At 35.4% G+C, this 14395-nt stretch overlaps 1 protein-coding gene across 1 annotated transcript in view; it reads right to left on the bottom strand.

Annotated features, from left to right (window-relative positions):
- PHTF2 (putative homeodomain transcription factor 2) overlaps positions 1 to 14395 on the bottom strand; it is a 129884-nt gene that overhangs the window by 27049 nt on the left and 88440 nt on the right. Inside the window, 4 exon segments of the mRNA XM_043588685.1 lie at positions 1000 to 1155; positions 2915 to 3101; positions 13080 to 13244; positions 14165 to 14330. Coding sequence (XP_043444620.1) covers positions 1000 to 1155; positions 2915 to 3101; positions 13080 to 13244; positions 14165 to 14330 — 674 coding nt within the window.

Genomic DNA, 14395 nt, shown 5'->3' with positions numbered 1-14395 from the left:
GACCTCTTTCTGTAAGAGGTCCTGAAATCCCTTCTAGTATCAACTGACTTCTAACAATACCTAGTGCAACACTGAGAAATTAACAAGACTGAATTTCACAAGTATATCAGATGATCCAGGTGAACAGGTGATCCAGGTGAGCAGACACACTGGCATTAGTGTCTGCCTAATGGCAGCCACTGAGAGAAGAAACATAGCCACAGTCACCAGCAAGATTAAACAGAGCTACAACCACAGAGAAGAATGTACAAACAAGTAACTCTTCTAAGCTTAAAACAATCAAGGTATTCACACTCACAGCAAGCATAATATATTATTTTTCAAAAGTATAGCCCTAAATCATCCAGGAAAAAATTCTAATATAGTCTAAAAAGAGGAGAAGGCAATGTTTATCAAAAAGTGACACAAGTGACATTTGCCTTGAAGTCAGGTAATGAAGTTTTCTGTCCTTAGAATAAAAACTAAAAATACAATTGAATGAAATTCTTTTTCTATTTAAATAGTTTCAAGAGATGTGAAAAAGTTGGAAAAGGGTTTAGAGAAAACCAAATATTAATAAAGAAAGAATCAAAGAAGAAAAAATAATTGAATTTTATACTATAGGAAACTCAATAACTAGTAATAGTAACATGAAAGTCATTTGGAATGATAACTCACTATAATCAAGAAGCTATAAAGCCTTTCATACTGTGAAAAAGACTAACACAGGCGTTCACAGATTCTCTCTCTAGGATGGTTGTCTTTAAAAGCAAACAATGAACTGAATGTATGAGAGTCTTTGGAGAAAATGCACAAAATGAGAACAAATGTGTAGCTATCTATCATGTGTGGAATACACAAATCCAAAACTGCTACTCTATAAACCCTGGTCATATAACAAGGTATTCATACTGATGGGATATATTTATTTCAGTAATTTTATTCAATTGTTGAAAGAAGCTGTAAATTAGTAACATATAAGTAAGTATGTATACATATACATAAGGACAAAGTATATACCTCATTAGGGTAATGTTTCTTATAATGGTGTGATTTTCTGTTTCGAAGAATGCTCTCAGAAGTCCTGTCCACATGACGGCGTAACGGATATCCTGTTTCAGGGCCTTCTTCACTGGAGACTTCATCAGAAACATTTGTTATTGTCCTTTGAGTATCCTAAGTTGAGAGTACAGGAAGAGACTTATTGGTAGTTTACGACTGAATTTGTTACTTTAAAACTGTAAGAGTTTAAATTATACATACATACACATATGTCTTCAAAAACCTCAAAGTGATTGATTAGTATTACCTGATTTTCTTTAAAAATGTCTTAAGTTAGTGACTATACTGTTATTTCAATTTTAAGAGTAATTCAACAGCTATTTGTCAAATACTGTCCTATAAAATTTCTGCTCACAAAAGGATGAGAAATAAATTCGAAAATTAAGAAATATAAAATAGGATAAAAGAAGAACAGAGACCATTTTTTAAAAAGGAACTGAGAAAACTGAGATGAACTTATTATACTATTTCTACAAACCCAAAATGCAGTCAGTTATAAGCCCATTACTGGTTTAATAATGGCTTATGAGGCAGGGGGAAGTGAATGGCAGTTGTATGTATGTGCATATCAGACAGACAACGTTATGTCCATACCAATTTGTAAGAGACATCCAGAGTTTGGAAATTCTGAAACTGGGAGACTCCAGAGCTTTAGTTTTGATTTTCTCAATAAACTCATATAACTTTAGTAGGTAATACATAGCTAAAAATGTGTTTGAAAGCAGTAGGACTAAAAACTTATCTGGTGAATGATGATAGTGATGTGAAGCTCACAGTATTAAAGAGCTAAATGCTTCCAAAATCTAAAATCAGAGTAAGGGACTCTATTTCACTGCACCCCATGGTATTTATTGTATGCTACTGGTACTGAAAATACATGTATTGTCAAGTGGTAACACATATTTCACTCAAACCCAAAGAACCAACATAAATGTTCATGCTCACATTCTATATGTAACAGAAGCAAACATCTTTTAATTTGGCCATACTGTTTTATTGTAACAGTTTTTTAAAGAAAAAATTACTTAAAAAAAAAAACTGAAAGAAACAAAGAGATATATAATATTACAATAGGCTTTGTTACAGTAAATGCTGGATTTCTTTATTATTTTGGAAAAGTAAACAAACAATTGCTGTCCTTAACAAATGTCATCAATAAGAATTTTTTTCAAATTAAAAACAAAACAAAACGAAACAAAACAAAACAGAACAAATGTGCTGACACCAAAGGTAATGAAATGAAAAACAGGTAATATTTTCTTATGGAGAACATGGATGGAAAGCCACATTCCTAGTTCAGTTTCTAAAATAATTTAAATGTTCCATTCAAAACAAATTCTCACACACACAGAGAAACGAGGAAAGAGAAGGTAAGTTTAACAAACATCAGTTATAAATTATAAAGTGCTTTAACATTTAAAATTTTTTTTAATGTTTTTTAATTTATTTTTGAGACAGAGATAGAACATGAGCAGGGGAGGAGCAGAGAGAGAGGGAGACACAGAATCGGAAACAGGCTCCAGGCTCTGAGCTGTCAGCACAGAGCCCAACGCGGGGCTCGAACTCACGGACTGTGAGATCATGACCTGAGCTGAAGTCAGATGCCCAACCGACTGAGCCACCCAGGCAACCCCAAGTGCTTTAACATTTTGGAAAAATTGGAGCCATCAATCAATTCAGAAGGTACCAAGTTACACTAGCAATCAAATTTAATCAAATAACTTTATTTTCAGCTTTATCAGTGTGATTTGTAAAGGCTACAGAATAAATTCTGGAAAAAATACATACTTCAAAGGTGATTCCGATGTCTAAGTCACTTTCCATCAGCTGATAAAAGATCACACAAACAAACAATTTTAAAAATCACACTTACTTTGCTGGAAATGTTCCTCAGTGTTCCTGTGTGCCACGTTGTCTCTTCTGCTCCAACAGTTTCACACTGAGGTTCATGGCTTTGTATTCCCTCCTCACTGCTTTTAACAGTTTTTTTCCCTTCAAGGGATACATAGCCATTGTCAGTCTCAGTTGATTTATCAATTGAATTCTTCGCTTTCTTTGATCTAAAAAGAAGAAATTGCAGAAGCATGTTATGTAGACCTAACTTATTTTCATGGGTTACTGACAGAAATTATGCTCTGTTAAAAATTAAATCCGGTAGTTATTTTTCAGAATTTTAATGGCTATCTTATTTTTTACAATAAATAATTTAGAAATAGAATACCTATCATAAAAAGTCAATAATTGTCAATCAATGTCCTAATTTAGCTTACTTGATTGGTTTTGAGGTCTTAACAAATATCAATTCTAAGAGACATGCCCTAACTTATCAAATGATTCTTGATTAAAATCACTTGGTCTTTGTGAAAAATCTATGATCAAAATTTTGCCCTTTTTATTACAGTTAATAATATATTTTAAAGTTTTATTTAAAAACTGTTTCTAAGGGTGCTTGGGTGGTTCAGTTAGTTAAGTGTCGACTCTTGATTTCAGCTCAGGTCATAATCTCAGGGTTGTGAGATCGAGCCCCAAGTTGGGCTTTGCACCGACAGCACGGAGACTGCTTGGGATTCTCTCTCTCCTTCTCTCTCTGCCCCTCCCCAACTTGCGAGTGCATGTGCTCTCTCTCAAAAAATAAACTTAAAAACAAAAATCAAAAAAACTGTTTCTATAATTATTAAATTGTGACTGGTAGTTTATCTTGGTTTTAATACTTCTGCTTACCCCAATACTTTACTATTAGTATATATAAATAAATATCTCTGATAAATTCATTGTAGTATACAAAGGAGCCGTATGACCTTTTGTAGCATAAAAATATGTGAAGAAAGGGAAAACTTTTTTTTTTTTAATTTTTTTTTTCAATGTTTATTTATTTTTGGGACAGAGAGAGACAGAGCATGAACGGGGGAGGGGCAGAGAGAGAGGGAGACACAGAATTGGAAACAGGCTCCAGGCTCTGAGCCATCAGCCCAGAGCCTGACGCGGGGCTCGAACTCACAGACCGCGAGATCGTGACCTGGCTGAAGTCGGACGCTTAACCGACTGCGCCACCCAGGCACCCCAAGGGAAAACTTTTTAATACAAGTTTCTGGGCGCCTGGGTGGCTCAGTCAGTTAAACATCTGACTTCGGCTCAGGTCATGATCTTGCAGTTCACAAGTTAGAGCCCCGCATCGGGCTCTGTGCTGACAGCTCAGAGCCTGGAGCCTGTTTCAGATTCTGTGTCTCCCTCTCTCTCTCTGCCCCTCCCTCTGCTCTCTTTCTCTCAAAAGTAAATAAACATTTAAAAAAATTAGAAAGAAATATAAATAATGGAAGAAGTAGACATGAACAACGCAAAGAAAATAAAGTAACCTCTTTCACCCACTAGAAATACTCTGGAAAAAATATTAGCATCATGTAGCCATTAATTACCTAAAAGGCTACCACTGAAATTCTTCACTTATAGGAATTTAATTATTTTCAATACATAAAATACAACATGTAAAATAATAAACAAGACTTTTTGATTAACAGGCCAATGCTTGAGGAGTCTTTCAGAAACTCTCAGAGACTACAGAGGGTGAAAGAATAGCTATCCAAAAGAAATAGCAGAAATATAGTGGAAGCCCCACACAAAATTAAAATGTGCTCAATGCAGATTAAGCCTAAATTATTAAACCTGTATTATTAAAAAGCAATTGCATTTAACTTTATTTAAATAAATCCCCTTGAATTTTCTGCAGAGTATCAGATTTTGAGGAAAAAAATTATATTGCTTTTTTAAAGGCCAAAAAACAAAAATTTTTTAAATTTCTCAAAACTTTTTAAAACAAAAGTTTTTAAAAATGCACACAAAAAACATATCTTTAATACTATAGTTAACTCAGTCATATTGGAATCTTTTAGAACTTTGTAGGACCTTAGAACTCACCTATTCTAAATGCTCATTTTGGAAACAATGGATCAGAGATATAAAGAGATCTAAGTAATCTAAGTAACTTATATAAGGTGACAGAACTAGTTAGAGGCAAAGCCAGCAGTAGAATATAGACCTTCTGACTATGAAGGTAACTATATTCTCCACACTACCTCCAAGTGCCTCCTCTTGGGGAAATTGCTGATAGGATTTCTTAACACACTCATCAAAGCCTAAAAACCTTTTGTTTTATACAAACAGGCCTCTCTTCTTCCTGATCTTCTCCTGCAAGGTTACTAAATGGTACAGACCACACTTCCCATAAGCTTCGCAGATGTCTGATGCCTTCTAGTCATTCAGAACACATCTCCATAGAGTTGCAAGACTCAGAAGCCCAATCTCCTGACCCTTTTCTTTCTATATGACCCTAAGAGATGGAGAGACCAAGGGAATGAACCGTCGAACAAAGATCACTTAAGAGTTACAGAGGGAAGGAGGAAAATGGATTAGAGTAGAGAGGAGAAAGGGCAAAACAGAAGATAAAAGACGCAGAGAAAAATGTGTGACCCTCTCTGCCTCAGGAATAAAGTGATAAAATCATCAGTTATTAATTGTTCCCTTCACATCTCTCCCTTAAACACTGCGCAACATGTGGATATAGAAAAAGACCTAGGGAAATACAGTCTTGATATCTCAAAAATGTGAGAATTGAAAAGCTAGACCAGTGTGCTGGAAAGGGATCTATGAAGGTTCTTAGAAATTACACTGGGGTGGAAAAACAGGGGGAAAAGGAGATGAACGGGATGAAAGAAGACTGGAAAATTGGTAGAACTATTAATCAGACAGGATATGCAAGAGGAGAAATTTATCTTAGAAGATGGAAATGCTGGCCCTCAAGGGCCTAGGAACATCCTTAGAAAAATCACTAGGCAGTTGAAAACACAGGCCTGGAGGCCTATAGTCAAAGTAGAAAAAATAGCTGAAAACCTGCAGAGTGAACCAGAACCCTAAAGGGCAAAAAGATAAAGGCCTAGTGAAAAGGGCTTTGAATCAGTGGTAACTGCTGCCTCTGGGATTTTTCTGAGGGGAATGTACTCTTGGTGGAGGGGAGGATGGAAGTACTAGCAGTAACCCATTCCACATACCTTTCTGCTATCTCCCTTCCTCTCTTCTTTATCTCTACTTCCAATCTTCTCTGGGTTGTTTCTTTCCCCACTATCTCCTCAAAGTACATGGAACACCCTCAGGAGACATCAACAGTAAGTTACTAAGCTATAGCAGCTTTCTGATGTTTCTCACAAACTAAACGCAGAGAAGTTGCAAACCAAGCTGAAAGGACAAAGAAAATAACAAATATAAGTACCACCCTCAGAGTTTACAAAGTAGCTCAAAATACAAACTGAGGCAGCTTGGCAGTGGCTGGTAGTAAGGGCTCTTGCTTGAGAAGTGCTGCAGTGGGGCAGCAGGGCAGACCGGTGGCAGCCAATAACAGCACCCCATTCAAGGACAATTCTGGGGCAAGGTGTCAGGTGTAGCCCAATGGGGTTTTGGGAATGGGCTACAAATGGAGACTAACTGAATAAACAAGTATACTGAGGACAATGGGAATCCGATTTTTCAGTGATAGAGAAGGAGCATGTGAATATAAAGAAAAGATGAACTTTGAGGTACCATATTTGAATTGGAGCTATCATTGCAAAGTCATGGTTTATAATACATCTAAATATAGAAATAAAAGTAGAGGGATACACACACACACACACACCACTTTCCAGCTCTGCCCACTAAGAAGGTCTGGGAGTTTGAACACCACAACAGCAATGAGCACTTTTAGAACTCAGATCTTGCTTTCTATATACCACCCTCCTCGAAGAAATGGATGACTCCAGGGCTGAGACAGAGGAAGTACAAGCTGAACCTAAAACATTTTGTTGTTCTAGAAAGTAAGAAAGTGATCAAGGAATGATAGGGAAATATCAAAAAGACAAACTGCTCAAAGGGGCTCCACTGGCCAAATTTAGGCCAATCTGATCATCAAAATGAATAATGACATTAACCAATTGAATAAAATGAAAATCTAGGAATAAATAAGGGAAAGCTTATCCTTAAAGCAGAATGTCAACTAATAAAGCAGAAGAAATGACAGAAAAAGAAAAATCACCATTTGGCAACCACCATAATTCAGGCAATAATCATCAAATAGATGCTAAAACTAGAAGGTGAAGGTGGGATGAGAAAGAAGTTATTTTTATAATCTTCATGTGTCTCCACACAGGAGATTTGTTGATTATAAAGGGAAAAGTAAATATACAATGGAGAAATCTGGTAGATATTATATTAAGCGATTAACGTCAATATCAGCAGTAAAGGAACAAATTTACTTTGTTTTCCATCTGATAGGATGCAATAAGAACTAAGTATCACTTCTCTGATATTCCTGCCAAAAATGCATAACTTGGGTTTAATCATGAACAAACATCACACTACTAACTCAGTATTATGCTGCTAAATGTTAAACAACCAGCTCTACAGTCCTTGTTTGTAGTGTTTCCTGATTTCCATGGTGTAAGTAATCCCACCATGGCCAGTTTCAAGTACCAACCAACTGATAATGCTGACCTTGGAGTTAGGTAAAGATACACATATTTGGTACTCACAAGTCATTTGGAGTCAGATCCCAACCAGAGGCAAAACCTAAATTAAGTGACTTTGTACAAAATGACTTCCTTGTAAGTCTTCAGAAACGTTAAAAACGTGAAAGTTGAGGAAAGACTGATGTCTGTTCCAGACTGAAGGAGACTAGAGAGACATGACCCAGATTAGAGCTTCTGTCGGAAGGAACAAAGCTATTAACAGAGACCATCAGAATTTAAATGGGGTCTCTGGGTGAAAGATATATGGGAGTTCTTTGTGCTGTTCTCTCAACTCTTCTAGAAGTTTGAAATTGTTTCAAAATAAAATCATATCTTTTAAAAAGTACAAGCTGATTTGTACCCTGATTAGGGTATTCTTTGGGTTTGAGCATCACAAAAATGCGGAAAGGAAAGAGAGAGTAGGAAAGCTAAATTCCAATTAATGGAGGTAAAGAGGGTCAAAAACTGGCTGCTCCAGGTGATGTTTATTTCCACCACTGACTGCTGTGTCGTTCATAGTGCCATTAAGAGCTGAAAGTAAGAACCTCAGAGAAAAATACTAGTTTCTCAAAAGGAACACAGGTTACCAAGACTCAGATGCTTTATTACCACATTCCATTGTTTTAGGGAGTAAAGATACTAGAGAAAGGGAGTAGGACTGAGAGATATATTTAAAATACTAATATTGTAAAATTCTACTTAGACTATTTTTTAAAGGGATGGGTACTTCATTCAAGTCAACTTTAAAATATGTACAAAAATATAAGTAAGTGAATAGCATTTTGATTTTAAAACAAACATATGTATCTAAATCATCATTCTCTACCAAAAATAAAACACACAGTACAAAAAAAGCTGGTATTAGGAATTAAAGTACTGTAGTATAGAAAGAAATGGTACTTTTTTCGTATTTTCCACAAAAAAAATCTACCTTTCGACAGCTACATTTAATGCATATAATACATTAACTTGGTAAAAACCAGAGTTCACAATTTTTTTCTTAGATCAACCCAAATACCATGAGTCACCGGCATGTGGGCAATGAGGTTAGCAGTGTGGTGAAAACAGGAGACATACTAGGCCATACTGCTCTTAGTTATTTCTGTGATAGAAACAGTATTTCATGCGTTGGATTTTGAACAAAAAGCATTTGCAAAGAAACAATGTGCAATTCCACTGCCATGGTCAAGGCTTACCATGTTTTATAACTTTATAGTTAATTTTGTAACTAGCCTACTACATTAATCTTTGAATGGCATGACCTGTGTAGAATTGTTTTAAAAGTCTTATGCTTGACAAGTCAAGAAGGATAACTCTATGTCAAAAATACTCTGAGGAGGAAATGACTTTCAAAAATGTAAGCAGTATAATTAGCTTAGTTCCTTTGTGAGATGAATGATGATTTTGGTCTTGTCTGAAAAAATGCAAATAAATGTACAGCCTATGCCATAAATAAATCATGAAACTGGCTGCGTTTTTCAACACTGAAAACTTTAACCAAAAATGTAACACAACTTTTAAAGAATTTACTAGCTTATGAAATTTCAGATCTACTGTACCAAACATGAAAACCAGTGTGTTTCTATTTGAAAAACCTCATCAGGTAATCATAACATTCATGGTACTCTGTATTGCTATAGGGAAAAAAAAAAGTTGGAAATGTTTGTTGGTGCTCTTGAAAACATTTAGAGGTATATAAATAGACCCAACTGAAGATTATCCTTCCAGTACTAAAGGATATTCGACAGATGTTCCTATGGGGAAAGTTAACAGTAGCAAATAACTCTTATTCTAGAACATGGTATGAAATTTCTAGTCCTGCTGTCATTTCTACAAGGTTAAGAATCCAGAGGGAAAGGAAGCTAGAGAGACAGAATGCATAAAATCTCAGACATTAGAAAATGACACAGAAGCCTACGTATTACCTGTACTGTGTGCACAGCTATGCATACACCTTGATGATATGCTAACATAGCCCTTCAAAGACTTTTGGGCCCCTGTTTCCCTAGGTATCCTCTGTAACATGCAAATTTGAGAGGTGTGTACCAAATTATGTATTATGTACCAGGTTTATGTATGGTACCTGTAATTTTTCTAGGACTACTCCAAAACAGAGTGGCTCTAAGCAGAGCTTAATGAGTTAATCTAACTGTGACCTAAGATATAGAAAAAATTTTTTAACATTTACTCACTTTTTGAGAGAGAGGGAGAGACAGAGCAAGAGCAGGGGAGGGGAAGAGAGAAAGGGAGACACAGAATCCAAAGCAGGCTCCAGGCTCTGAGCTTTCAGCACAGAGTCGATGTAGGGCTTGAACTCACGAACTGCGAGATCATGACCTGAGCCGAAGTTGAACACTTAACTGACTGAGCCACCCAGGAGCCCTTGGCCTAAGATATTTTTGAAAAATCTGTGATATACTGATATTTACATGGTCTTCATCCTTGTCTGTGGAAGACACGCTTCACCCAGTTCATAGCTTAAATGACTTAAATTAAAAATAAAATTTTAATCCTTATACCAAAAATTTATGGTGGGACTGCATACCACTTTAATTCATTATGCAGTATACTACATTATGTGAAAAAAATAAATTTATTAAATCTTTAGGTGTTAAAAATAGTCAATATGGAGGTCAGCCATCTGAATTAACATATGACCAGTTTTACTCTGGCATCTGTCTCTCATCCACCAAGTCAATTTATATTGACTGTTTTTCAGTGATATTGTGATAGTAAATTAAAGGACAGGTAAGAAACCTTAGTATCTGAATTCTGAAGAAGGTATTATGCTGAAGAGATATACTAGCTAGATATAATTCTTCCTATTCAATATTCTTAATAAAACTTATAATTATGCTAATTTATGACTATAATTCTTTGAAATTAAAGTACTAAATACTTAGGAAATATGGTTGATTTCTACATCTTTTTAAATTGCTACTTTCTTTGGCTTTGTTTTCTTAGGTTCATGGAATTCTTTTACAATAATTCCTAATCTTTTTTCAAATGAGAAATATTATGCCTTATCTAAAAAATTGTTGTATCCTGAAAATGAAATGTACTTAGAAATGATAAATAGGGCCTTCCCAACTTACAAATTCAGGACATAAAAATAAACAGTAGTTTTCATCCTAACATGTACAAAACCAACAGACACTCTACATGAAGCTTAAACATTTGTGCGGTCATACATTTATTTTCCTAGTTATGTTAATTCAGATACCTTAATGGAGGTATCTAGCTTTTCAATTTATTATCACCAGAAACAATTTTAAGTCTCAGTTGGTATTTCAGTTTAAGGCCTTTCTGATTTATCAAAGCTTGAAAGAACAAGACATCATCAAGATTTCAGAACTCAGTTTAGAACTTCCAAAATTAACATTTTTCTTAAGATCTTTTTGTACCTAATATTTAAAACACTCTCATTCATATGCTAACAAACCCGTTCCAAAATGAGACAGATTAAAATAGTACATCTTTCAAAACATTTAGATTACAAAGTTGTCATTTTAAAGAAATAAATCCAAAGGGATTTAGCCATTATAATATCAGTGACTGGTAGTCAAGGTCATTCTATAGTCCAAAAGGAAGAAAATTGAAGTCTGAATCTCATTTGACTAGAGAAACATGGTAGAATTCCAAAGGCACTAACCTATTGATCTAGGGGGATTTTGAATACTATGTAATACAATTTTAGTTCTGGACAACCCAAACAACTAAATGATTCCCCCCAAAGCAAAACATATATACTATGCTACTTATAAGTGCTCATCAGAAGGTCTTAAGAAACTGACTTCACAGTGATAAAACTTTCACATCCTACTGTTGGAAAGGACAGCTATTTATTAAAAAACAAACAACAACAACAAAAAACTAACAAAGACAATGAAATTCAAATTCAAAATAAAACCAAAGCCTGTATCTTTTCTGGACAAAGAACAGGTGGTTGGAACGGTCAGGGGATCCAACTTAATTTCATGTTACTTCAAACTTAGGCTTTGGTACAATTTCCCTCAAAATTACAAGCACTTGAAAATACTCCCAGGATACCATGGCTTAATTGTGTAACGTATGATAAACTTTATCATTAAGAGCACAATCACAAGTTGATGAAACAATGATACTAGTGGAAGAGTTAACAAAAGTGCTCAAAAATAGTTATGTGCAGTATCCCTTGATTTATTAACTTGGCAAGTTTTATCAATTCTGTGTTTTGATCATAGCTTTTTAACTTTTTTCAAACTTATTATGTCTATGTAAACTATTAATATAACCCTTACATGTTTTGAATCAACCATTAAAAATGACAATACAAGATTGAATTAGGTTTATTTTTGAAGTTTGCTGTAATTATATTTCCCTATTTGGTAAATCTTTGCTGTGATACAAACTATACAAAAAGCCCAATGTATAAAACCAGAATTTCATGCTATGGTATACATCTTATTATTTTAAATAATAATGCCTATATGTTTTATTTCAGATAATTTTACATAATTGAAGCAGGGATTAAAGAAAAATGTACAACTCACATGGCATTAATAGTCACTTTGACTAATAGTGCTGATAAAAATAAAATGACCAATTCAATAGAAGTCAAACAGTATTTGAAAAATCATTAAATAAACCAAAATCAAGAAATCCCAACTAAACATACTGTGATGGTATATACTCATTCTCATATAGATGTATTTACACATATCCCAAAGTAAACTTTATGGTCTCTGTTTTTCCATCATCTGTAGCATTATAATTTATCAAAACAAAATCCATACCAGAACTGCCATTTTTTAAAAAAAAATTTTAAATGTTTATTTATTTTTGAGAGAAAGAGAAAGAAAGACAGACTCTGAGCAGGGCAGGGGCAGAGAGAGAGGGAGACACAAAATCCAAGGCAGGGTTCAAGCTCTGAGCTCTTCAGCACAGAGCCTGACACAGGGCTCGAAATCACAAACTACGAGATCATAACCTGAGCCGAAGTGGGACCAACTGAGCCACCCAGGTGCCCAATTATAATATTGTGTCTTCCTTCCTTCCTTCCTTCCTTCCTTCCTTCCTTCCTTCCTTTCTCTTTCTTTCTCTCTTTCCCTCTCTCTCTCTCCTCTCCTTCCTTACTTCCTTTCCTTCTTTCCTTCCTTTCCTTTTCTTTCCTTTCTTTCTCTCTCTCTTTTTCTTTCTTTCTTTCTTAGTTTTTTAAAATGTTTATTTATTTTTGAGAGAGAGAGAGAAAGAGCATGAATGTGGGAGGAGCAGAGAGAAAGGGAGACACAGAATCTGAAGCAGGCAGGCTCCAGGGTCTCAACTGAGCCTAAAGTGGGGCTTGACTCACGAACTGTGAGATCATGACCTGAGCCGAAGTCAAGAGTCAGATGCTTAACCAACTGAGCCACCCAGGCACCCCCCAGAACTGTCATATTTAAAGTCATTAATAATCATTAACTGAGATGGAAGTCCCAGAAAAGGGATAGTGCATCTCTATGCCATATAAAGCCTTGAATAAATACAAACCCTGATAAAAAGAAAGCCGCGTGCCAGAGGTCTCTGAAGACAGCGCCGACGCCATAAGAGGTGCTGGGTCCGTGGCTCTGAACTGCTCCCTCCTGCGTGTTGTCTGTGGTACTAGAACCATCTCCTTCCCTATGTACTTCCAAATGGGCTGCTTTTCTTAATTTCCTTCATCAGAAGAGGTTAAGAGCCGATTAAATTTAAAATGTTAACAACCACTTTCTTGGCAGTACATTCAAAATTTTGATAAAACATAAACACAGGAACTTCAATACACAATAAAATTCAAATAAACTGGATAGAAGTTAATCCAAATGTTAAGGTACATATTCGAGAACAATTTCTATAAGTGTTAGGTATTGTTTCTTGCTCTTAATGACAGGTCAGTGGACATTAGGTTGTAAGGATAACACTGGACAGATTTTTACAAAAGCATTTCTTCCCTACTTGAATGCCACTTATCTGCAGAAGAAGGAAGAAGAAAGAAGAAAATTTAGATTGGAAAGAATTATAATCTAACTGATCAATAATGCTATTTATCTAATGAAGGTATTATCTTTTCAAAACAAAAAGGGCTTAAATCTCAACATCCCCATACTGCAAATGTCACAATCTCTTAGCAACGATATTCAATTGCTCCAAAAGACCCTTTAAACAGAACTCCATTGTGCTGAGTGGCCAGTGAGACTTGCTACGCTTACTTAATCAAGGGGCAATATGAAACAGCTTCAAGTAGCATTTAATAAATAGAATTTGACTGAAATTTTTTCTTGGCTCTTATTATCAAAGTATAAGTACAAGATTTTGTAAACAGAATTATCAGCAATTCCAGCTAATATATTCCCTGCAATGATATTAGGTGCCTTGCAGATGAGCTTCAGAAAAGAAAGCAAAAACAACAAAAGTAGGTCTGTGGTCTCACAATGGCCTTGAAGCAAATGCACAACCTAAATCTTCTGGCAGTTTACTCTGAAACTCCCTGCTTTATTTGAAAGAGTGACTTTACAAGACGACATTTTATTCAAGTCAAGAACAATCTTAGATTCAAGTTACAGACATACACAAAAAGATCACTTATAACAGAGTACCTCCTTCTTTTACCCCCTGTGCTCAGAGGAGGTTTCGGTGTTCTTGTTGACACAATCTGGCAATGCACAGTTCCCAGGAGCAGCATCAGCCATACTGGCCCAATCACTTCAGTCAGAGGTATGCTATGTGGGCTAGAAGCGGAACAGAATAACACTATTGCAGCAACTACAAAAAGGGAAAGAAAATATGTTTAATTATAGATCTGATAGTCACTTCTTCAAAACTTTAAA

The sequence above is a fragment of the Prionailurus bengalensis genome, chromosome A2 (assembly GCF_016509475.1).
Source record: "Prionailurus bengalensis isolate Pbe53 chromosome A2, Fcat_Pben_1.1_paternal_pri, whole genome shotgun sequence".
NCBI lineage: Eukaryota > Metazoa > Chordata > Mammalia > Carnivora > Felidae > Prionailurus > Prionailurus bengalensis.
The sequence above is the reverse complement of the archived record's forward strand: the minus strand, read 5'-3'. Positions and strand labels throughout refer to the sequence as shown.